General features: G+C 41.4%; 1 protein-coding gene and 1 long non-coding RNA gene across 2 annotated transcripts; both read right to left on the bottom strand.

Moving 5' to 3' along the window:
* Positions 1-163: 163 nt before the first annotated feature.
* LOC120542678 (T-cell immunoglobulin and mucin domain-containing protein 4-like) lies at positions 164-24,474 on the bottom strand. Its single transcript, XM_039775285.1, has 4 exons — positions 24,423-24,474; positions 6,397-6,744; positions 973-1,113; positions 164-557 (listed from the first exon to the last, which is right to left on the bottom strand). Exons 1-4 carry the CDS (start codon positions 24,466-24,468, stop codon positions 454-456), a joined length of 639 nt encoding a protein of 212 aa, XP_039631219.1. The 5' UTR covers positions 24,469-24,474; the 3' UTR covers positions 164-453.
* On the bottom strand, positions 14,460-15,510 carry LOC120542219. The gene is made up of 4 exons (XR_005636169.1): positions 15,477-15,510; positions 14,846-14,914; positions 14,616-14,687; positions 14,460-14,517 (listed from the first exon to the last, which is right to left on the bottom strand). It is a non-coding gene; the product is annotated as an uncharacterized LOC120542219 (long non-coding RNA).
* Positions 24,475-25,949: the final 1,475 nt, after the last annotated feature.

Here is a 25,949-nt window from a genome sequence, read left to right as displayed (position 1 = left end):
GGACAATGTGGGCGTGGCTGTCAGGGTAAACTCTAAATTAGATGAGGCGGGTTTGACATTGTTATGTGGTGCCATGTGAAGGTGTAAATCTGTACTGAGACGCCATGGAGACCCCCTGTAACAGCAGCATGAGCCACACGACAGACATGGAGGTCCTCAGCTTCCCTTTATTTGTAAATGTGAACCAATGGGGAGCCCAGAAGGCCACTGGGACCCATCAGACCTGACACCATGGCCCAAGTGTCTAGTGGCATTTGTAAGTAAGGGTCATTCGGCATGCTATTCATGTGTGAAGTGTGAAACAAATAAAAAAAGACCCTTTAAACCTTGCGTTCCCCCCCTTGATTTCCTTGATAGGCCTGCACACGTGTGGCTTGAATTGTTGGACCTCGTCCTTATTACAGTCGGACATTTCCAGTGTTGTCTTATTCCGCCAGTCGGCTCCTTCCATGTTCAGATGTCTCTGTGACTCGGCTCTTCTGCTTGAGGCCATCCAGCGGTGACACGGGTGTCCATCACGGGGGCTGGCATCCCCCTCCCTGATGAAGTGGATTTCCCTGAGAAGACATTTACACGTCAGCAGCTTTCAACACAAGTCTTAGCTGCTTACAGAATGCAGTGCTCACTTCAAATGAATTCTGAAAGGCCAATCAGCCCGTCAGTGGCTCATTTGTTGTCTCTTTTTCTTGTAAAGACCACCCCAAAGACCACCTATAAACCGTATGTCACCTGTCTCTGGGCCTCATTTCACTTTAGGCCCTCGTAGGCCTAAGGCCTGATCAGGGCACACATTTAGACATTCTCAGTCCCACTAAATGCAACCCTAGACAGCTGGCCAGTCCATCACAGGGTGCCCACTGACAGCTGGCTGGCCAGACCACCCAATGGGCACATCCGGAGGTGTAAGTAGACTCTGATGAGCCCTAGTGAGCCCTATGGGAAGGCTGCGCTGACATTCTTCTTTATACTTACAGCTGACGAGCACCAGGATGACCACCACAGTCAGGACGGTGAAGACGGCGATGACGGCACACATGGTGAAGAGGTGAAGGTCCCTCATCTGCAGGGGTGTGGGTGACGCTGACGACGCCATCTTGTCACTGCTTAGAGAGGCTAAAAGGAAACAAAAGAATAAAACAAATGACAAGAGAAGAATAAGAAGAGCATTAAAGAAGAGAAATCTGAGCAGCAACCTCTGCTGGACTTCAGCTACTGTGGTGGTCTCTGTAAGGAGCTCATTTATTTTATATGGTGCCTTCCATCTGAGGCTGTCATGACATTTATTTACTTATTTGTTTATTTGTTTGTTTGTTTGTTTAGTTATAACTCGTGTTACACACTTGCTGCTGGGGTTTACCCAGAGCTCCATTGCCACCTTATATTTTATATTAACAGCCTTTTATTTTCTTTCTTTTGTATTGTTTTGCCTTTTACTTGTGTCTTAGTTCTTTTCCTTTGTTCCTTTTTGGTCTCTTCTGTTTGTTCTTTTAGTTATTTTCCTTGTTGAACCTAATGGGGTAGGCCTGCCTGAGACCCCCGGCCAGTGCTGAGCCAAATTAGCTCGGCTTTTATCGTTCAGCTTCTCTTTGTAGATGAGAGGACGGAGAAGACCCTCAGAGAAAAGCCACTCGGCAGATCATTTCTCTTGGCCACTTGTCAGAAGGGGAAGGGACACCAGAACAATCTGGACGAGAAGAGGCCAGTCAGCCCACCAGGGCTCACCAGTCCTGTCTACTTCTCCTTCTCTTTCTGGCTGCTCCTGTTTGGGATCACCAGAGCGGATCATCTTCTTCGTCTTCTTTCTGTCCTCGTCATCTTGCTCTGTCACACCTGTCACCTGCATGTCCTCTCTCACCACATCCATGAACCTTCACCTAGGCCTTGCTCTTCTCCTGTTGCCTGGCAGCTCTATCTTTAGCATCCTTTTCCCAGTATACCCAACATCTCTCCTCTCCACATGCCCAAACCAATGCCATCTCACCTCTCTGACTTTGTCTCCCAATTGTCCCACCTGAGCTGACCCTCTAATGTCCTCATTTCTAATCCTGTCCATCCTCGTCACACCCAATGCCAATCTTACCATCTTTAACTCTGCCACTCCAGCTCTGTCTCCTGTGCCACCGTCTCCTGCCCATATAACATAGCTGGTCTCACTACCGTCCTGTAGACCTTCCCTGTCACTCTTGCTGATACCCGTCTGTCACCAATCACTCCTGACACTCTTCTCCATCCACTCCACCCTGCCTGCACTCTCTTCTTCACTTCTCTTCTTCACTCCCCATTACTCTGTACTGTTGATCCCAAGTATTTAAACTCCTCCACCTTCACCATCTCTACTCCCCTCATCCTCACCATTCCACTGATCTCCCTCTCATTCACACACATGTATTCTGTCTTGGTGGTCCTACTGACCTTCATTCCTCTCCTCTCGTTTCTCCACCTCTCCAGGGTCTCCTCAGCCTGCAGATCACAATGTCATCAGCAAACATCACAGTCCACGGGGACTCCTGTCTAATCTCGTCTATCAGCCTGTCCATCACCATTGGAGATAAGAAAGGGCTCAGAGCCGATCCCTGATGTAATCCCACCTCCGTCCCTCCCACCGCACTCCTCACCACGGTCACACTTCATATCCTGTGCCACTCTTACGTACTTCTCTGCCACTCCCGACTTCCTCATCCAATACCACAGCTCCTCTCAGTCACCCTGTCATCTGCTTTCTCAGGTCCACAAAGACGCAATGCGACTCCTTCTGTCCTTCTCTCTACTTCTCCGTCAACATCCTCAGAGCAAACATCTCATCTGTGGTGCTCTTTCTTGGCATGAAACCATCCTGCTGCTCACTGATCATCACCTCACCTAAAAGCAAACTGAGGAAGGCAGCATCATGTAATGGACAAAGGGCCATGTGGCAAAGACAAAGAGAAGGTCCTCCACTTGAAATCGGAGCAACGACAGCAACGGCTCCACCAAACAGCAGACGTCGTCCTTGAAGCCTTGGTGTCGTAAAAGTGTTGGTCTGTGCCAAGTTGAAGTAGAAATCTAAACAGCCGGTAAACCTCCAGCCTCTCCGTGTGTGTTAGATGCCTACCCGTCTCCTCTGACTGACGCCACGTCTTCTATGATCGTGTACACTCAGTGGCCACTTTATTAGGTACACCCTGCTCGTACCCATTAGCCTTCTCAACTGTCGTATTTCTTCATGGCGCACATTCAACAAGGTGCTGCAAACATTCCTCATGGATTTTGGTCCACGTTGACGTGATAGCATCACACAGTTGCTGCTGATTTGTTGGCTGCACATCCAGGATGCGACTCTCCTGTTCCACCACACCCCACGTGAATTTTACCAGTCCAGTTTTAGTGAGCCCATGTGAATTGTAACCTCAGTCACCTGTTCTGAGTTGACAGGAGTGGCACCCAGGGTGGTCTCCTGCTGCTGTAGCCCCCGATCTGCTTCAAGGTTTGACGTGTGGCGTGCTCAGAGCTGATCTTCTGCACACCTTGCTTGTAACGAGTGCTGATTTGAGTTCCTGCTGCCTTTCTATCAGATTGAACCAGTCTGGCCATTCTCCTCTGACCGTTGGCATCAACAAGGCATTTTCGTCCAGACCTCTGCCACTCACTGAAATTTTCCCCTTTCTCTGTCAACCCCTAGAGATGGTTGGGCATAAAATTCCCAGGAAATCAGCAGTTTGTGAAATCCTCACAGCAGCCCAACTGGCACCAACAGCCATGCCACGTCACTTCAGTCCCCTTTGTTTCCCATTCTGATGTTCGGTTTGAACTTCAGCTGGTGGTCTTGATGATGTCTACAGGCTGAAATGCTGAAATGATTAGAGATTTGAGTTAACAATCAGGTGTACCTAATAAAGTGGCCAGTGTGTTTATATGCACTTATCACATTTCTACAATCTTTGTGCTTATCGATAAATTGTATTATTCAGTTACCTTGATATGAGTCTAATGGCCCCGGACCACCTCGCACAAGAGAGAGAGCGGGGGTCTCACCGCATGAGCCCATTAACTCCCAGCAGCACAAGCAGAACTGGCCATCAATGAACTGAGTGGTCAATTCGCTCCTCTGCCTGCAGCCCTCAGGACTTGTCTGCTGTTTCTACAAACTACGAAGTTCATGAAGAAGTAAAAACTGCACCTGAGTGTCTGATTGGGGGACACAACTGGATGAAGACCCCTGGCCTGCAAATCATCACTGAGGGAGCAGAGGTGTGAAACGAGAACAAAGATCTCTGAGTGGCACCGGTCATGGTGGTCAGTCTGGAGCTAAAATGATGCTTCACCTCAACCCGGGGGTCTTCAGCCCACCTGGACTGTCCACGGCCACCAGCTGTTTGAGGAGCTACGAAAACGAAGATACCCTGAGCTGTAAAAACTTGGGCGGGGGGTTTCTCCATGGGTCCCTGTGAGTTCTGATTTGTTGACCATCAGCATTAAAATGTATATTTTATTGTGCTTTATTTTGTTATTTATTTTTGATGAGGACTGGAAAAGCTCTTAGCATAACCCTAGGACTACACAGAAAAACCCAAAGAACGCTAGCACCCCCTGCTGGGCACAACCTCTCATATGACTCTGAGCCACTCAGTAAAGATCAGATGTCAACTAATAAGAAAAACAGACATTTAGAGATGGAGAAGAAATGAAAAGTCAAACCTCCTGTCACCGTGAGGCGTATGGAGTTCCTCTCTCGTCATTAAACGGTCCTAAGATCTCAATGCGGCAGCAGTACGGCCCACTGTCTTCCATCGTGACGTTGACCACAGTGAGTGACAGATCTCCTCGCTGGATGTCACCAGTCAGCTGGTATTTTCTGAAATTCTGAGCACTTGGTCATCCCACTTATAAATCTCATTGGATCCACACTGACCAGTGAGTGGACATTCACCGCATCCCCAGCAAGAGGAATTAACCCCAAATCTGAAGGACAAGTACCGGCAGGGCAGAGTGACATTGTGACCAGCTGTAGCAGTGACCGCCACCTCTGAAGATGAGAGGACTTCACCTGAAAGGAACGGAAACCAAATTAGAAATTAGAAGTTAGAGGGGCATCTGTGCTGGACAAGCTGAAGGTCCACAACATGACCATCAAGTGACAATAGAGAGGACTGGACAATAAGGGAACCTCAGAAATGTCCCCCTAACTGAGATTTGAAGCCAGTGTGAGGTGGAATAAACTGTATGTGAATGATGGTTAAAAATGGTGGCAGCTGCTTTATGTTTCCTTGAGAGGAACAGACAGTGACAAGGTGACCAGGACTGGGCTGCCTTCATAATGGACACCATAGTCAGCCTCAGAGTGGTCACTGCATGGGCTGTGGCACCTGCCAGGATTTTAGCATAAAAGTTATGGCAGCCCATGCCAAGATCCCCCTTTATGTGTGCAGACGTCTCTAACTTTCACACGGACTGACCTCACTAGTCACGTTTGTCCCCCCCAACTCTACACGCCTTTCACATTTCAGACAATCATCCAGAAATGGGCTGTCACTGCCTGGTAGGTCTCAGCTGGCATCAGTGATGCCCTGTGACTTCCTCACCATCTGACAGTCAGCTCCGTTCTTCATCTCCTCATCCATTTTACTTTACTCAGAGTATCAACTAAAATGGGAGCCAAAGATTTAAGAGACCATTCAAGACCTCAGCCTCAAACGTCTTCTGACTTCCATCCTAAATTTGGTGTTCAAACTGATGCTTTATGAAGAGCTCAGGACCATGAAGCCATTAGAGACCCCCATTTTAGTTATTATTATGAAGCCATAAGCTCAGAACACAAATCAGAGGGCCTGAAGTTGAATAACAACTAGGAGGGCTCATGAGCTACAAAGTTCAAGAAGAAGTAAAACCTGCACCTGGGTGTCTGATTGGGGGACACAACTGGAATGAAGACCCCTGGCCTGCAAAATATCACAGAGGGAGCAGAGGCGTGAAACGAGAACAAAGATCTCTGAGTGGCACCGGTCATGGTGGTCAGTCTGGAGCTAAACAGATGTGTCACCTCAACACTGGGGTCTTCAGCCCACCTGGACTGTCCACGGCCACCGGCTGTTTGAGGAGCTACGAAAACGAAGATACCCTGAGCTGTAAAAACTCTGAACTTGGGCGGGGGGGTTTCTCCATGGGTCCCTGTGAGTTCTGATTTGTTGACCATCAGCATTAAAATGTATATTTTTATTGTGCTTTATTTTGTTATTTATTTTTGATGAGGACTGGAAAAGCTCTTAGCATAACTAGGACTACACAGAAAAACCCAAAGGACGCTAGCACCCCCTGCTGGGCACAACCTCTCATATGACTCTGAGCCACTCAGTAAAGATCAGACGTCAACTGATAAGAAAAACAGACATTTAGAGATGGAGAAGAAATGAAAAGTCAAACCTTCAGTCACCGTGAGGCGTATGGAGTTCCTCTCGTCATTAAACGGTCCTAAGATCTCAATGAGGCAGCAGTACGGCCCACTGTCTTCCATCGTGACGTTGACCACAGTGAGTGACAGATCTCCTCGCTGGATGTCACCAGTCAGCTGGTATTTGTCTGACATTCTGTGAAGTCGGCCATCCCACTTATAAATCTCATTGGATCCACACTGACCAGTGAGTGGACATTCACCGCGTCCCCAGCAAAAGGAATGAACCCCAAATCTGAAGGACAAGGACCGGCAGGGCAGAGTGACATTGTGACCAGCTGTAGCAGTGACCGCCACCTCTGAAGATGAGAGGACTTCACCTGAAAGGAACGGAAACCAAATTAGAAATTAGAAGTTAGAGGGGCATCTGTGCTGGACAAGCTGAAGGTCCACAACATGACCATCAAGTAACAATAGAGAGGACTGGACAATAAGGGAACCTTAGAAATGTCCCCCTAACTGAGATTTGAAGCCAGTGTGAGGTGGAATAAACTGTATGTGAATGATGGTTAAAAATGGGGGCAGCTGCTTTATGTTTCCTTGAGAGGAACAGACAGTGACAAGGTGACCAGGACTGGGCTGCCTTCATAATGGACACCATTGTCAGCCTCAGAGTGGTCACTGCATGGGCTGTGGCACCTGCCAGGATTTTAGCATAAAAGTTATGGCAGCCCATGCCAGGATCCCCCTTTATGTGTGCAGACGTCTCTAACTTTCACACGGACTGACCTCACTAGTCACGTTTGTCCCCCCCAAGTCTACACGCCTTTCACATTTCAGACAATCATCCAGAAATGGGCTGTCACTGCCTGGTAGGTCTCAGCTGGCATCAGTGATGCCCTGTGACTTCCTCACCATCTGACAGTCAGCTCCGTTCTTCATCTCCTCATCCATTTTACTTTACTCAGAGTATCAACTAAAATGGGAGCCAAAGATTTAAGAGACCATTCAAGACCTCAGCCTCAAACGTCTTCTGACCTCCAACCTAATGCTTTATGATGAGAGCTCAGGACCGAGAAGTGGGCAGAGACCACCATTCTAACTATTATTATGGTGCCATAAGCTCAGAACACAAATCAGAGGGCCTGAAGTTGAATAACAACTAGGAGGGCTCATGAGCTACAAAGTTCAAGAAGAAGTAAAACCTGCACCTGGGTGTCTGACTGGGGGACGCAGCTGGAATGAAGACCCCTGGCCTGCAAAATATCACTGAGGGAGCAGAGGCGTGAAATGAGAACAAAGATCTCTGAGTGGCACCGGTGATGGTGGTCAGTCTGGAGCTAAACAGATGTGTCACCTCAACACTGGGGTCTTCAGCCCACCCAGACTGGCCATCACCGACCATGGAGATTGAAGCACTAAGTAAAGCGAGGGTCTCACCGACCAGCCACTGCCCGCCTATGAGTTTCCTAAACTGAAACAGGAATACCGCAAGTGCAGCATCAAACCGCTCTGTGGTGAAAGAGGACAAGTGACAAACACACGCACAGGACACACAGACGACTCACATGGCACACTAGCAGTGGTGCCCACCATCCAGCCAGGGGTTCAGTGGTGAGTGCAAGGCCAGCAAACCGTCAAAGAAAATAATTTTCTCCAAATGCAGATCTTATCTTTCTGTACTTCTTCAAAATTGGGGCACCAGGCTGTGGGCTGAGAGAGTGGATATGGCACACGTGGGCATCTTCAGAGGCATTTCGAAATTTAACATGGCCCACGTGTAAAAATCGAGATGCTACTCAGCCCCCCTCTAAGCACAGCGATGTCCTCCTCAGTGTAATGCCAAGGGACCCCCTGGCCTCAATGTGCAGAGCTAAACTGGGCACTACAGGCAGCCAAGGGTCCGGAGATCACTGCAGGGCCAATGGCGCTGGTACCACAAGCAGGAACAGACTGGCAGCACAAAGACAAATTCATAGACGTTAAAAGCACGCAGAATGGCATTGCACTTATGATAGAAACAAATGGGGAGAAAATCGCTTAAGAAGACACACGTGAGGTTTAAAGATTTCAGTAATAAGTTCAAAGATCGAGGGAAGCCTATGACTTATTTTATACAACATCTGATGGGGCCGTGCCCACTGGCCCTTAATGCTCTCAAATGCACCCAGTGCCCAGTGTAAGGTCCAAGAGCTCAGTCATCCAATGCAACGACTGGCTGAAGACCCTTCACGTCCCCTCACAGTGTTTCACTTTTCCCTGTTTTGTCCCAACAAATAAAAACCACGGAAGTCACCATGCTGCCAGTATACCACACACACACACACACACACACACAGATACTATGGAGATTCAGAGCTGGCACTTAACCTGAGATGCATGAAAGTTTCTAGCAACCTTTATTTAAAATTGCATCTTTCTGTAATAAAATTCATTTTAGAAACTCAGAGTTGTGTATCTTTGGGGTGAAAATGAAAGTTTCCTAACAACCGATATTTAATATAGCGCCTTTCTGTATCAAACGCTATTTGAGCACATTGTACCCATTTTTTTTCATATACTGGATGTCATTTTTGGAGCTCATACTCAAGCAGGTTAAGGGTCTGGATGGGATGCCAGTCCACTGCAGGGCACCGTCTCACACACACACACAAACACACACACACACACACACACATACTTGTAAAGTCTACATAATGAGGACACATGACTGGATCATGATTTGTGGGGACAGCACATTCTGAAGACTGCTAGGTCTAGCCTGTTAAATTACATATATTAAAGCTTTATTCTAGGTATGCTGAGCATTTTAAATTCCCTAAATAAAATTCATGGACAAATTGACTTTTTACCGACTTATGAGGACATGTTCAGGTATTTATGTAAAGCTAGGACAATGGAATACACGCACAATCACTCAGAATCGACCACTGTATGGGGACAACTTGCATATTGGGGACACTGATTTACATATGCATTTTGTCAGATATAAACACACTATAGTAAATAATTGTTCCTTTACAGATATGTGAGCATGCTTTTTGATTTCTTAGAAATGTAAATTAAACATGCAGTTTAAAATTATCCTTTAAATTATAGGTAAAAATTTGTTCCAAATATCTGAAACCATTTCCCATAATTATTTTATTTTTCCTTTTGAATCTGTGCAAGATTATAGTTCAATTTACTTCTGACATTTTCATACAGTATGTATTTGTTATCTTATATTTTCTCAAACTTATGGCCTGGTTAATTTTATATAATTATATGGCTATTTAAGTACTGCCCACCACTCATGCCAGTGAAGTTGAAATAAAACAAAAAATTCCTTTGTCTCAACAGTTCTGTGATTATGCACACATCCAATGTGTTTGTTTGTACTTACTGCAAATTCAAATTATTGAACATTTATTCCATAGTAACATTTTTAATTCCTAATTCAGTTTATTTTTGCTGCCTTTCCTAACTTTATCAACTCTGAATAAACAAGGTACAAAATAGGCTTAAAAGTTTTCTTTCACTTTTACCACATGTATAATATCGTAATGACCAAACAGCCAAGTGTTCAGTAGCTCTAATAGAAAATGAAACTGCAGTCATCATTTTAAACCATAACAAAGTTATTGAAAAACCAATCGAAACTGTGAATCTAGAGAATACTACAAAAACACACTGTAATTAACTATGGAAAGGTGGCTCTGTTTTTAATTTCAATATCACATTTAATACGATTTCAGCACTATAGCCTCCATACCAATTCTAGATGTCAATTTTAATCCCATATTCTGTTCTTTTATTTTTTGCTTCACTAACATAAAATGATACACCTTCAGCCCATCCCACCAGGGTGAATTTCACAATTGTTTAAATTTCAAGGTCAAGGTAAATAGAAGAAAAGAATAAAGGATAGCTGTCCATAATATAAAGCTCACGTAAGATAACAAAATGAAATTTGTGAAAAACCATCTTTTACACCAATCAGTTACAACATTCATTAATTAAACCCTTCTTATTTGCAATGGTGATGGACAGGTTGACAGACGAGATTAGACAGGAGTCCTCATGGACTATGATGTTTGCTGATGACATTGCGGTCTGTAGTGATAGTAGGGAGCAGGATGAGGAGAGGACCTGGAGAGGTGGAGATATGAGAGGAGAGGAATGAAGGTCAGCAGGACCACCAAGACAGAATACATGTGTGTGAATGAGAGGGAGGTCAGTGGAATGGTGAGGATGACGGAGTAGAGTTGGTGAAGGTGGATGAGTTTAAATACTTGGGATCAACAGTACAGAGTAATGGGGAGTGTGGAAGAGAGGTTAAGAAGAGAGTGAAGGCAGATTCTCTGTCCCAGTCATCTATCCATCCCAACGTAGCCCTTGTCAGAGTTTCTCAGATCCTTACGCTTGCCCTCTTTTGCTGTTTCTACCACATCACCTTCAAGAACTGACTGTTCATTTGCTGCCTAGTGTATCACATCCCTTGATAATTTCTCCCATCCCTTCACCTCTCAGTAGCTTTAATAGCTTTTGATTGGTGTATTTGTTGAACAAGCACGTGCTATTAAATGAAGATTAAAAATCAAGTCAGTACTGTAAACAACCACCACTTTCAATTCAGTCATAATATTCAGACAATTAATTTGAAACTAAAAATAATATAATGCACTTTTTTTTTTTACTGTTTTCAAAAAGATGATCACTCTCATTAATCTCATTGATTAAGCCACAAATTTGCACAAATAAATAAACCATGGCTCTGTCTGAAAAATCTCCCTATTTGAGAGATGTTTACTGAGGCCAAAAGAAACATTAGCACGATCATGTTATACTTGTGAAGCACTTCAATAGTGTGCGAATAAGAAATTAACTTAATTGTAGATTGCCAGATATTATTCAGTTCAACACCTGTTAGGTCTTTAGCAATTTTAAATGAAAATTTGAATACAATACTTGTTCTGAATGTAACATCTCCAATTCATTGACTATCATTAATCAACAAACAAACAAGCACAGCACAAGAGACACAAACCTGTCCATATTATTAATGTTTACACCTAGAATTTCTACTATGAATCAGCATTGAATTCTTTAAGAAATATTGCCCTCAGTGACGTCTGTTTTATGAATCTTAAACTCAAGTCCTCATCAAGAAGTTAATATAAAAGAAGCTTGAAGCTAACAAAACACAAAAATGCAGATGGCATTGTTGATCTTCTGGCATATAAAGGACCATTTTAAGCGTGGTCCATCAGGCCACATTGACACTTTGTGCAAATGTACAGCTATCTACTAAAACTTTTGACAGTTGATTTTCACAAAGCTCTGAAACAGGACATGGGAGAATATAAAAACAAAAGATGCATCTTATTGCATTCACAACCCCCCACAAGTTGAGTTCAACTGAAATAAAGATTCATTCAACAGATAAACTGTAGTTAAATATAAACTGTGAATTTTATGCCACACAGAATTCTCTAGTTTTACACACAAAAGCTAAATCTACCTTATAAACTCTCTTGCCCTTGCCAACAACTGGACACCAGCACTGAACAGTTCTGTCCAAGACATTATTGACATTAGCAGTGGAATGTGTATGTTAAACAAAATAAAAGTCTTGGAGAACGTTTTAAATTTTATTTTATTAAATAAATCAGTCTCACAAAAAACACTACATAAACATCTTAACATATAAACTGAGGAAGCATGTTGTAAAACATTGAGTAAATTTAATTTACATTATTTACATTATTTGAGAGTTAGAAGAAATGATACCACTGTAATAAGACTGGTACATCAGATCAGAGGCTTGTACTGTATGCGAGTCTAACCAACATGTTCACAGTGATTTTCTTTACAAATGACAGGTAATCTGTTCAATGAATAAAATGAAAATGTCATACTAATTTATTTATATCTATATTAATATATTAGCTTTATATTTTAACATATGAGACAGATGAACCAGCCAGGAGGCCTGTATGGATAAGTAGCCTGGGCGACTGGAATCCCTGCTGGGATAGATTGTATTCCCTTTACTAACTGGAAAGCCTTCATGGCTGAATGGTGCGCACATTCCGCCCAGGATGGTTGCTGCTTCACTTTCCGGTCAGGAGGACTTAAGGGAAGGATACAGGAGACTACCTCTCTGGGCTGTGTGCCCCTAGCACCAGGTGGTGACATCCATCTGTAGGGACTCCCACGTGTGCACTTGTAGGGCTGCCCAAGAATCGTAGTCCCGATTGGCAGCCCTGCTATGATTTTGGCAGCCGCCATGGAGAGCTACTCAGGAAGGACATACCTATTCTACAGACGGAACATCCTTACAGCAGTCAATATTATAGCAGAGATGCCCATCAGGTACTACAACTCCCAAGCAGTCCCATAGATGCACACATGGGATGGCCCTAAAGAGGATGTATCCACTTGGGACTTGGGGTAGCACACTGCATTGAGAGACAGACCCTCCACCCTTCCACTAAGTCCTACTGACCTGGAATGGAAGCAGAAACTACCCTGGCCAGGGTGTGCCTCCATCCACACCATCCATCCATGAAGGCCTCCTGCCCAGATAATGGAACATCATCTATCCCAGTAAAGATTCAAATTACTCCAGGCTGCTCAAACATACAAGCCTCACCAATCAGGTAGGAGACCCACACCCATCCTGGCTGGGATGCTAGCCCATCTGCAGCATCTGTTACTTTTTGTGTATATATATATATATATATATATATATATATATATATATATATATATATATATATATACACATATATATATATATATATATATACACATATATATATATATATATATATATATATATACACATATATATATATATATATATATAAATAAAATAAAACTTTTTATAAATTAACCTTTTTTTAATGAGAAAAATAAAAATGCACCTTCATCCTGGCTAAGGTTCACTGTTACTACTTGGCTTTGAAGAATAGCCTTCCATGCATACAGTATTCCATTGTGAAACATCTCTACATTGACAACTCCAGTGTACTAATTATGAAAAAGTAATTAAAACATTAATCCAAAGCATCTAATTAAACGTTCATTTATCAATGTAAGCAAAAAAGCAACTGATGAATATTAAAAATTACAATATTTACTGGCTTCTGTACACATTATATTTGAGTTACATCACCTCTTAGTAACAAATATTAAAACTGAGCACCCAGACTCAAGTTCACAATATTCTTTCAGCCAGAACATTGCTCACATTATACTAAATATGCAATAAACATACATAACTGAACCTAAAACAATGTCATCATAACAAAGCCAAATCTAAGTGTAAAACAGCACGATGACCTTGAAGCTAATTTGTTTTGGAATTACCTCCCATTTCAGATATTTGACACTTGCTTGATCCAGAAATATTTAGATTTCACTATTTCAAGACATCTTAGCTTCAGCTGTAATTGCTCAAATATATTTGTAATTGATCTGAATTAATGAGTACTGCAATATTTGTAAACGTGTGATCAAATTGTATGTTATGAAGAAGCAATTTAATTTAAAATTAATGTGTACGGAATCAGTAAATATTGCAGGTTTTCTGTATTATAAGTTTGCAGTATGAAATAATTACTCTGATTCACTACTGGTAATTCTTTTAAATCAGTAACCCAACACCAGTGCTTTCTACCCTGAGTAAAGCTACCAAGGCCCAAGTCTCCTGGTGGCACCACACAAGTTAGAGTCACTGTCCTTGATTGAAATAGCCTGTAAATAACCGTGTGTATATCTTTATGTAAGTGCATATAAACGTATGAAATACAAATTATTAAAGAGCAAACAAGTAACTGGCTTTGTGGAACTGTTGCTTTCAAATACCATGAAAAGACCTAATGTAAACTGATTAAATTATTTCCCATAACTAAACTTTAAATGAACAGCATTGATAATGGAAACACTTGTTTTAAACCTTTCTCTTCAGTGAGGTAATTCGGTTTTTTATATAGAATTTCACACCCAGCCAATCTCTATTTTTGAGAGCTTGTGGTTCATTTTGGATGCAGGCCTCACACTCTCTCTTTCCTGGCACTTTACATATATTTATAAATTTGGCCAAATGTTTTCCACTGCTCTTCTTTCTTCTTCTTTCCACATTGTCCTCTTCACTCGTTTACGACCTAAAAATTGCACCACAAAATTCCAATTAGCAGAACATAAACTTCTGTATAGCTTAGTTAAAAAAATAATCTTTATTGTAGCACTGATGTGTACTCACCTTGGCAAACACTGTTAACTTTTGTTTCCTGAACTTCGCCATGTGCTCGTTTCATCTGCTTTACTTGCATTTCTAAACACAACATAACCAATTATGTTACAAAATTTCAAGAATTATTTAACCTAATCAATTAAACAAAATTTTGTCAAATTATTTTAGAAATAGTTAGAAAGCCATAAACTTTAACACCAATGGATTTACAAAGTAAGGTAAAATGTACAACAGCTTACCTGCATCACCTTCATGATCACTCAATTCTTCCTCACTTTCTGATGTTTCATTTTCAATCACTACTTTTTCTACAGTAAAAAAAGATCTTTTAATAAAAGTCAAAGAAAAAATAGGAGCTACTTTTAAATACATCACTATACACGATAGTCAAATACAAAACTGAACTTTGAATACTAAGAAGGAAAGTAAATGCTTACAAAAATAAAACTGGCTCAGGAATTCTGGTAGAGATGTCTACTAGTTAGGAATGTAATTATGAACATATTCATGTTTGAATAGTTTGGTATTTCTATCTATCTATCTAAATATTGTTCACTTCAAGTGGACCAGGGCCATTAGATTAGGTTAATTTCAGAGTATGTCTGTCTTTATTGAAAAAGTGGGTTTCTACAGTACACTAAATTATCAGCATGTGAGGCATACTTCAAAATCATACATTTTGGAACATTTTGTATACCCAAAGTGGAGGTGGAAAGGAGGAGGTGCCCTTGTCATGTCAAACATGACACATCTGCCAAAATTCATAACTATTTTACATTTACAGCTGTTGTCTTTGCTATGCAGTATGCCAAGTTTGGCTATGCATATGTATACACTAAGGCAGATAGAGAGAAAGAAAATGGTCATTACCAGTTGGATCAATGGTGATATCCTCCAGATTTTTCCTTTAAACTCTCCAAGGCGCCCAGTTTCAAGAGCTAAGAGAATTTTGCTGATCTTAGCCAACTGCAAAGTGCCTTCTGGGAGACGATAGTATTGCCTGTGTACTCTAATGTCATGCCCAAGGAAATCAGCCAGTTGATCCAATTCTGTATCGTTCAAGTTAAGAACTTTTGACAGAGTTGCCACGTGTTTTCGGAGTTTGGTTGATGAAAGTGTTTTAGGACTTTTTGCTCCACATTCTTTGGCAAAAAGTCGAATACAATCAGATCCACGAAAATGAGATAGAGCCGAAGGTCTTGCAAACATATAGTTGTTGTCACATGGCACACCACATACTTCTCTTTTTTCTGCAAGCAACTTCATTGCTCTGTGCATTGCTGGGGACAGCAGTATAGGAACCTTCCTTCCACGCTTGCCTTTAATTTCAATTCTGATAAAGTGATGGCAAAGCTTTTGCTCTAGTTCTGAAAGAGCAAGAGCAACATCTCCATGCAAATCTGATACATCTCTTAACAAAAAGGTATTTAGAAGCATTCTGGAAACTTCTCCTTCTCTTCTGCGATTAAACAAAATAATTTGTGTTAAAGTGACTTTTGCAAGGTTTGCCCAGTTTCTTGCAGAGGCCTCAGCTAGAAGATTTTTGTAATTTTCTTCTTGTTTGTCATCAAGATACAAATGCATTTTTTTCACATCTTCGGTAAAAGGCAAAAGCTGAGGTGCATTCCACTTTGACTCTCTCAAACATCTTAGGGCTACAGATGAAATTAGCTCATTCCACTGGGTTTCATAAATTTTTGGAAGCTTTGAGCTTTTTTTCCATCATTTCATTTCCTTCTACCATTGCCTGGGCTTCCACTATATTGGCTATTTTCTGAAGGCTGTGGCCAAGCTTCAGTGCTAATGAAGGAGTTTTCATTGTGCCACTCTCCTGGTTGTACCCAGCAACACATTTCACTGCTGTTACTACATGTGGAAAGTTACATGGAATTATGAAGTCTCTCATATTTTGCAATGGTGTTATTTGTCTTGCACATAACAACAAACGACCAAGCTCTCTAAGCTTCTGACGAATGTATTCATGTTTAGATATGTCTGAACCGAGCCTGTTAAAGAGATGTCGTGCTATTTGTAAAATGCAGGGATCCTTCTTGACTACAAGTGAAATGTTGTCTTGTATCATTTCACTCATTAGCTTCCAAAGGCCACTGTCAACACCAGGAGGCACAGGTTCAGCAAATGCACACAAAGACTGGACCCTATTTTTTCCAGGTTTTGGTTGGTCATGTTTTCTAAGCTTGCAATGTTTCATGTGTCGCCAAAGATTGTTTCTTAAATAAAACCCTGACAATTTAAACAATGCATAAAATCGTTAGATGGCAAACAATTTCTAGGTTGTCTTCGAGGTACGAGCATTCCTTTCCCCATTTTAAAACTTCCACATTGTGAGCAAAATTGCCTCTGTTTGAAGAAGATCTATTTGAAGTCTTCTTTCTTTTGATTTTCTTGGAAACTGGAGAGCTTTAGCAACTTCAGTCTCATTGCGATGAATTTGTTCAATATGCCTGGCAATTTTGCATAGGACTTACCACAGAAAAGGCAAAATGTTTTTGTCATATACTCTTCCTTCCACGGTTTTACAGAAACTGCCTTTACAGATACTGGATCATATTCTTTAATTTCAGAGTCTGAAACACTGGAATCAGGTACAGTTCTATCACACGTGGAACATGACGCAGAGGATTTCTCATCTTTATCTATTTTGTCATTCATGTGTGCTGATAAGCAGTCACTACTGCAGTCTGGACTACTCTCTTCTGATGACTTAGGAATGTAGTCATCATCGCTGTGGTTCATACTGGAATCTGATGACTCAGAACAGTTTTGAAGCATCTCCTCGCTCACCTATTAAAAACATAAGAAAGCCATCTAGAAACAAATCCCTATACTGCATACTGATTAACAGGTGTTGAAAACTACATTATTTGATTAATGATTGCTTTGTTTTATATTTATTATTAATAATGTATATACATGAGCAATTGCTTAATATTTCAAAACCCACTATCAAATACTCACTGTTATTTTTATAGTGAAAATATTGAATTATAAAGTTTATGCCATTGAGGTATAACTTACAATAACACTGTCAGAGCGCTTAAGTTTTGGCACAGTACAGTCAAGCTCTCTTTTCTAAAGAAACTGGTTCAGTGTCAGATCCACTGTTGTCTTCAGTCTGTAAAAATATAATTGGGTGTCATATTCGTTTGACACACATTACGATGTGTTAGTATTATTACTGTTGTTATTAGCAATAGTAGCAATATTCCTACTATTGCTATCATTGTTGCTTTTTACTTTTACACTTTGCAAAGGCCAGTTACAATCAAATACTTTCTGCTCAAATAAGTGTTAAGTGTCGTTATAGGCAATTACAGGGATAACAGAATACCAGATTTTACATTATGCTGTACATAATGTAAATTAAATGAGATTATGCTTAATACATTTTTCAGGCCAAATCTTGAATATTGAATATGGAGACAAGACAACAGTTCATTAGGTCTTAAGAATAAGTGCAACACATACAGGAGAGTCAACTTTTCTTCATTAACTATAATTATTAGAACTAGCATTTATAGCAGTTGATTTTTATTATGGCGACCTAAATGAATTTGAGTGAGGTAGAAGTACTGAAGCACCACCAACAATCCTAGTGAGAACTTGCATATACTTCAGTTCACATTCACTGTGGGGACATAGAGTAAGGGGTGAGCAGGAGTTAATCTATCTTTTATGTAGCTATACTTGTGGGGTCTGACACATATTTCAGGTCACAAACACTGTGTGGACCTAAACTAAGTGGGTGGACAGTGGCACAAGAAACCCCATCATCACTAACTAACCTAGTGGGGACTCACACACATTTCAAGTCACAACCATTGTGTGGACCTAAAGCAAGTGGGGGATGGTAGCACAAGTAACCCCATCTTCAATAACTGCCCTTATGGGGACTTTCACACATTCCAGGTCATTTTCATTAAGGGGACCTCAGTGAAGTGAAAAGATATTTTAGGATTTAAAACACAAGACGCTGTCCTTGTGGGAACTCACACACATTTCATGTCACAAACACTGTGTGGACCTAAACTAAGTGGGTAGACAGTGGCACAAGAAACCCCATCATCACTAAGTAACCTAGTGGGGACTCACACACATTTCAAATCACGACCATTGTGTGGACCTAAAGCAAGTGGGGGATGGTAGCACAAGTAACCCCATCTTCAATAACTGCCCTTATGGGGACTCTCACACATTCCAGGTCATTTTCATTAAGGGGACCTCAGTGAAGTAAAAAGATATTTTAGGATTTAAAACACAAGACGCTGTCCTTGTGGGAACTCACACACATTTCATGTCACAAACACTGTGTGGACCTAAACTAAGTGGGTAGACAGTGGCACAAGAAACCCCATCATCACTAAGTAACCTAGTGGGGACTCACACACATTTCAAGTCACAACAATTGTGTAGACCTAAAGCAAGTGGGGGATGGTAGCACAAGTAACCCCATCTTCACTAACTGCCCTTATGGGGACTCTCACACATACTTCAGGTCATTTTCATTAGGGGGACCTCAGTGAAGTAGGGTGGGCAGTAAGAAATGCATAACAATGACACAGTTCCTGTGAGGATTCAGATATATTTCAGATCACTCTCATCATGTGAACATAAAGCAAGTGAGGAATGTAGTTAACTGATCTTATGTGTAATGACTATATAATTTTTAAACAAAACAGCTTTGTGAAATAAACTGTAGCAGATTAAAATTTAAAAGCAAAATAAGACATCTTGCCATTAAAAGATATATACTGTGTATTTCTAGTTATATTTGCAAATTAAGTAAAAAAAAACTGTACCTGCTCATTAGTAATAACTGCTTCTTTCTCTTGAGGTTCAGAAGTCTTTTCAGCTAAGCTATGACTGAGGGTCTTCTCTCTTCCATCAGGGTTCTGAGAAGGCAAAAATAATTAAATGATTAGTGAAAAAAATGGATAATATATAACATTTTACCATTAAGTGATGTAAAGTATTTGTCTAATAATAAACGTTTAAGGCTATAAAGAATTGTACCTGTTCATCAATAGCAAGAGTGCCTTTTACTTGTGCCAGTGTAGGCTGTTGAGCCAAGATCTGGCTTTGGGCAACATCCCTTTCCCCAGTGCCCTAAAAACAGAATATTGATCAAATGCATAATAAAGGCAGGTATGCTGTTATCACTTTCCAGTCTTACATGCAATAATAATACTTCTAATACTAAAATGAACTTACTGGTTTCCCACTTGATGAAAGATGTTAAAACCTTTGTTGGATTTTTAAAATATATTTTGTCATAAATACTGTATGAATGCCCAAAGTAAACCTTTGATAGGACTTGACCGTTCCTTATAATACCTAATTCTCATTCAAAGATACTGTGATTCAAAATTGCACTCTGAATCAGCAGTAGTCACATTTCTATATGCACTATATGGTATGTACATGAAATGTTATTTCATATGGGTTAATTTATATTTTACATAATCCAAAAAGTAGCCTATTACAATGAATATGTTTAACTTCAAAAAAGCCTAAATTGTTCATATAAAAATTAAGTAACTTTTCAGTTACTTGAATAGTTTCTGGGTTTCTAGGTCTTGTAGATGGTTGTACATTTTGCATGATTTACATGATATCACAAAACGATAGCCATACTTTTTCTTCCTCTTTAAACAACATTTATTCTTTTGGTGTGTGCACTTAATTTTTCTCTCTGTCACATGTTTCATTCAGAATTGTTTATGTGCTACAAAAGTTGGAAACAAGTTTCACTAAGTCATACACTGTGTATGTTTTCTGAAAATTTATAGTGCAAATATCAAAATTATGCTAATGAATACTAATATGTTCTTGTTTAGGAAAATCTTTACAATGAGTCTGCAATTAACGATTTTACCATATATTTATTCTTTCCTCTCTTAGTTTCCTATAATTAAGTGTACACCATCCATTTTCATACCTTTAATTGAAATTGTGGCACTATATTTGTGTTTCTTAAATTTATTATCATATAAAAATATATTTCCACTTCCAATCACACAGCTTTATTATCTAAAAATAGTGCAATAAAGTATATAGACTCAGGCAATGTAACAAATTGCAATGCATGTATACTGTGTACTATTGGTACTTCTTTAATAATATCTTAATTCAGTTTTTCCCAAACTCGGCCCTGGGGACCCCCTGTGACTGCAGGTTTTGTTCCAACCACACTCCTAATAAGTGATAACACTGAGCTCATTTAATTAGCTGGTATTTTTTTTTTTATTCGACATTTGAAAAGCAAAGCAGCATGATTTTTACATTTAAAAATATTTCTGCTTTTATGATATATTTAAATGCTTAACTCTCTTTTGTTGATTTCATTATACTTTGCCCTTTATCTGTGCAGTTTTTCCTCCTTCGTTGTATCTTAATAATGACAATTTAAAATGAGCAGAGCAGACACCCAGGCAAACAACACGGAATAATCAAAGGCTGCAACTACTTTAAAGTCAGACCTACTAATTAGTATAATTATTAAATAGTGGATAAATAAAACAATTAGAACACCTGGAAAAGTAGAATGAAAATCACGATGAAAACACTGTTAAAAAGAAAAAATACATTATTCCTATATAACTGCTTGGTACATTTTAATATTTTTTTTTAGCAAACTTATTTTTCTAATTTCTGTATTGTTCCCTAAACACAGAACTTGGGAAATATCAGTTCACTTAATTAGTCCAGGAGTTTAATTAAAACAGAAGCTGCAGCCACGGGGTCCCCAGGACCGAGTTTGGGAAAACTGTCTTAATTTATTAAAATAAAATGCCTGTATAGATTAATAATGTAGATTTAGTTACCTTGTCATTTGTCTGTAATGGTGATGACACAATAGTGGCTTTTTCTTTTCCCTGCATACAAACACAAAATAATTACTTCACAGGTGACAACAACCTAAACTAATCCTAAATACATAAATAAAGACTACAGTTCTTACCTGTTTTCTCCAAGGCCATGGTCCATCTCCATAGCTGTATGTGATTTCTTCACCAGGAAGAATATCTCTTAAAGCAAACAGGCAGAGGTGTGGCATTCCATCTACTGCCAGTTTCTTGATTTTGCAGTTTGGACTTTTGTGGTTGTCATTTATCATTCTTCCAACAGAGCCATCATCTTTGGCTCCATCAATGCTGTAACAGCAGTGCAGTTTAAATACATACATAAAGATTACACACAGCCAATTTGCCTCATGTATTAGAATGAGTAGTGTTCCGTGGAAATAATCGTGTAGCACATCTGGGTCTGAGCCTGAGAGGGCAAGCTCCTCACTTACGTGGAAAGGACTACCTTGAGAAACTGACATAAAAGCAGCTCCGCGATCGCTATGTTGCAGACAGAGCACTTGAAGCACTTCAGACACGTTTCCAGGCTGCTACAGTCCATCTGCCCGAGTGTGCGGCCGCTACCGTGTCTCACAGGGCAGGTGGACAGTGGGCATATGAACTGCCTCTAAGGCAGAGAAGGGCGGACAGAGAGTCGAAGCAGGTGGCTGATTCCATTAAATAAAGTGCTTACTAACTGCGGTGTCTGAGAACGCGGATCTCGGAGCTGCTTCTCCAGGAGTCCCGCCACTTCAGACAGCATATCTGCATTACACGTACGCGATCAGGTCATTATTATACCGGTTTTTTTATGTTAAAGCAAATTTGTTGTATATATCATAAAGTATTTTATTAAGCATTTATTTTTTATTCGGAGACAGGGAAACCTGATTATACTGTCTGGTAGTATTACTTTTTTCTGCCGTTTACTTTCATTCTGACGTTTTGTTAACTATTGCAATATTAACTTCGGAACAGACCGTAGTACACTTTCACCATAAATTTGAAAAATAAATACAGCTCACCACCAGCTTTTCCTATTCCATTTAAAGTCGAAAAGAAAGACAGCAGCGGCAGGATGGTACACTCGCCTCCTCCTCTCGCTTTCAGCTCCGTTTATTAGTTGACCGCGGTACTCGGCCACAAAGTCACCCTTTTCCAATGCATCCACCGCAAAACTCCACGTCCTGCGAACGACCGAGTATGTGAAACGTACTTCGCTAATATAAATGCGATGTTAATAATTTAAGAAAATAAATTGGTTATAAACAACTTACCTTTCTCTGAACTGATACATTTAATTTCCAAACCGCATTTGTCCGAAGATGACCTCACATACCGAATAGCCTCGCTTTCCGGATTTATTCGTTGTCTTCTCATTTTCAACATATGTCTCTCTCTCTCTTTCTCTATGTATATATACACATATATGTACACATATACATGTAAACTCCCGAATATAAACACGCATAATTTGTGTTTTAAAATTAAATGCATAATAAAGCTGGCATATAAAAATAGTCAAGCAGGGTCTTCTTAAAAACCAACAAACACAACATACCCTGACAAACTTTTATTCAAACAAAGCTTTAAATAGATAAAAACGTCATCTTCATTGGCTAATAATAATAATAACAACGATTAACTACTTACTCTAGCATAACATTTATTAAAACACTGTTTACCTTTTTTAACAGTTTGTGATTTATCCTTTCGGGCTTTCAATCTTTCCTCCATATGCACGCACCTAATGGGAACATCCGGTGTTGCTGCCATGTGACCAAAAGTGTGCTTAACCCTGCAGTACTGCAAAGTGTCTGTAGGGGGTTTTAAAAACTGTGAGCATCCAGCCCCAAAACACACTGCAGTACCGCAAAGTGTCTGTAGGGGGTTTTACACACTGTGAGCATCCAGCGGCAAAACACACACACAAATTTTACTCATTGAAATATGAATTTTGGGGTCATGGTAGATTTTGATGGTACACACCTTAGGAAGCAATTTTGCATTAATTATAATGGGCAGAATTATGGGGACCTCATTTTTGGTCCCCACTTGGTCAGAGGTCCTCACTGTGTTGGTGTGCAGTCAGGCGTATGTCCCCATTCAGATAGCAATGCAAACACACACACACACACACACACACACTCACACACACTCATACTATTGTCTGAACACGGCAGGAGTTCATAACTGATGAACTAAATCATTAGATATGCCGTGACAGCTGGCTCCCCCTGGTGGTGTGGTGCCTAACTGCAGCAGTGCTCATGTTTGAAATGATGAAGGCTGTTTGGCTCTTCTTCACTGAAGAGGCGGCTGACAATTCCACCGGTGACAACACAAATGACCCAGAAACAAAGACATACCATCCCTGAAGGTGGGCAGCACACCAAGTCAGTCCACTAGCCAACGTGCCACCACGCAGTCAGAGGGGCTCAGAGGTTGTCACTTCAGATGCCACCACCGCCGTCTGGCGTTCCCTCATTTCAGTTTGCCGGCTTTGTGTGCTTCTGCAGGGTGACATTTGTGTTGCACTCACATGCTGTCCTTGTCACTTCAAGCAACATAATGTCAAACAGGAAGGCTTTCATCTCAGGAAGCCAATGTGTGCACCAGTCTTTGTGATGGCCTTCAATTCAGTTCTCACGCTGGATTTATACTCGACACTTAGGATTGCCCAACTAGATGCCCACTGCCTCCTGGATTAACCTTCTTCTTCTCATTTTCGTGGTGGAATCAACTTGCTGTGCCCCTGCCAATGCTTCTGACTAACACAATGATTCACGAGAGCTTCATTGTTCCTTCTGACTCGTGTGGAGTGGGCACCATAATGCTTGGCCCCTGTATGCCCCCTGCCTCTACGCAGAGTTCATTAGACACCTCCGATTTATGAGTCCCATCACCCTCTCAGTGCCAGTCAGTCCAGACACCCTCCCCGGTCACTAACCTGTCCAAAGAAGACACAAGAGTAGCCAAATCACCGAGGACGTCATCGTCACAGCTGGAGAGCCCATGAAATGAGCAGAAGTGGCGCGCAGCTCACTGACCTCAACAGAAGTGTGACTTTCACTGCTTCATGTGACTTCCTGAATTGTCAGATAAAAGCAACCCGACGTGAGCCGAGGCCGTGAAGAAGCAGGGTCTGAGGGTCCAGTGAGACTGTGTTGACCATACAGATGGTAAGTCAGTCAGCCATTTTGTCAGGTGAATTGTGACACGATCCCCGTCATCACCTCTCTCTCGGTCTCACTCTTTCAGTGGCCTCCACGTGCTTGACGATGGCGGGTCAGAAAGACCACCTGCTGCTTCTCCCTGCTGTTGAGATCTCCGCCCCCTACTCTGAGCTCCGCCTTCACGAGGCATTTGGATTGGTTTAGAAATTTCCAGCCGAGTGTCCCCTCCCACTTTGACGTCAAATCCACACCTGGGATCTGGTTTCTTATGTCTGCCTCGCCAGTCCCTCTCATGAAGCCCCCCAGCTAGTGGTCTAAGTGCAGAACTCAAACGCAGCCCCTCGTATGTGAGGACTGAGCAGTCGTGCGCCGGTTTAAGGCTCAGTCTGGGACTGGACGTTTGGCTGTACGTCGGTCACAAAGTGAAAAGGTCACTTCAGTTGTCAGGTGTGGCCTGCCAGTGCAGAGGGGCACAAACCGACCTTCACGTCACGGGGTCCACGTAACAAAGTATTTCTTACCCGCTGGGTTGCTGTTGTTGGCTCACAAGTGGGTCGCGGGGGGCTGCCTAAGCTAGTGTTACATAACTGCTGGGTTTCTGCCACTGGGCTGTGAGTTGCCACCATTGGTCCACGAGTGGGTTTTGGTGGGTCGCTTAAGTGATTGGCAGCACTCCGTCGTATGTGTCCCTGTTTGTATACAAACTCGTCTGACAAAGCGAGACCCCTGATCGTGCCACCAAGGGGGTGCTTTGCAGATGCTGCTAGTGGCTCATCAAGGAATTTAAAATGGCGACACTGAGGTGCAGGACCACACGCTGGTTACCCCCCGAATGCAGGTAACCAGCAGAACTGGAGCTCTAACTGGTTAACCCGCAGGAGACAAAGAGTACACATGAGAGCAGAATGGGGTCATCAGTGGAGTCCCTCGAGGGTCTGTCCTTGAACCCCCTGTACATTTTCTGATTTACATTAATGACATTGGCTCCGGTGTAGTCAGTAAACTTAACAAGTATGCAGATGGCACTAAAACTGGACAGATGGCAGACATGGAGTGGGCAGCAAAAGGAATTCAAGAAGACCACAGAAGGAACATCAATTATAAATACAAGATGGGAGACCCCGAGCTGCAGGAAGAGACCTCTGACAAGGATTTAGGGATTTATGTTTTCATTGACTAAGAAATGCAGCGAAGCAATTCAATAAAATGCCAGTTTAGATCATAAAAACTGTTGAATTGAAATGAAGGGACGTTATGCTGAAAATATATAATGCGCTGGTGAGACCACATCTGGAGTTCTG

Source organism: Polypterus senegalus, chromosome 13 (assembly GCF_016835505.1).
Source record: "Polypterus senegalus isolate Bchr_013 chromosome 13, ASM1683550v1, whole genome shotgun sequence".
NCBI lineage: Eukaryota > Metazoa > Chordata > Cladistia > Polypteriformes > Polypteridae > Polypterus > Polypterus senegalus.
This window is presented reverse-complemented; position numbering and strand designations above follow the sequence as displayed.

Bases quoted from the DNA above. Each gene is read 5' to 3' on its own strand.
- LOC120542678 (XM_039775285.1), bottom strand. From the start codon at position 24,468: ATGACGTCCTCGGTGATTTGGCTACTCTTGTGTCTTCTTTGGACAG. The intron at 1,114-6,396 runs GTTTGACTTTTC...GTTTCCTTTTAG, and splicing joins ACGCCTCACGGTGACTGAAG to CCTCTCTAAGCAGTGACAAG. The intron at 558-972 runs GTAAGTATAAAG...ATGTCTTCTCAG, and splicing joins CATCCTGGTGCTCGTCAGCT to GGAAATCCACTTCATCAGGG.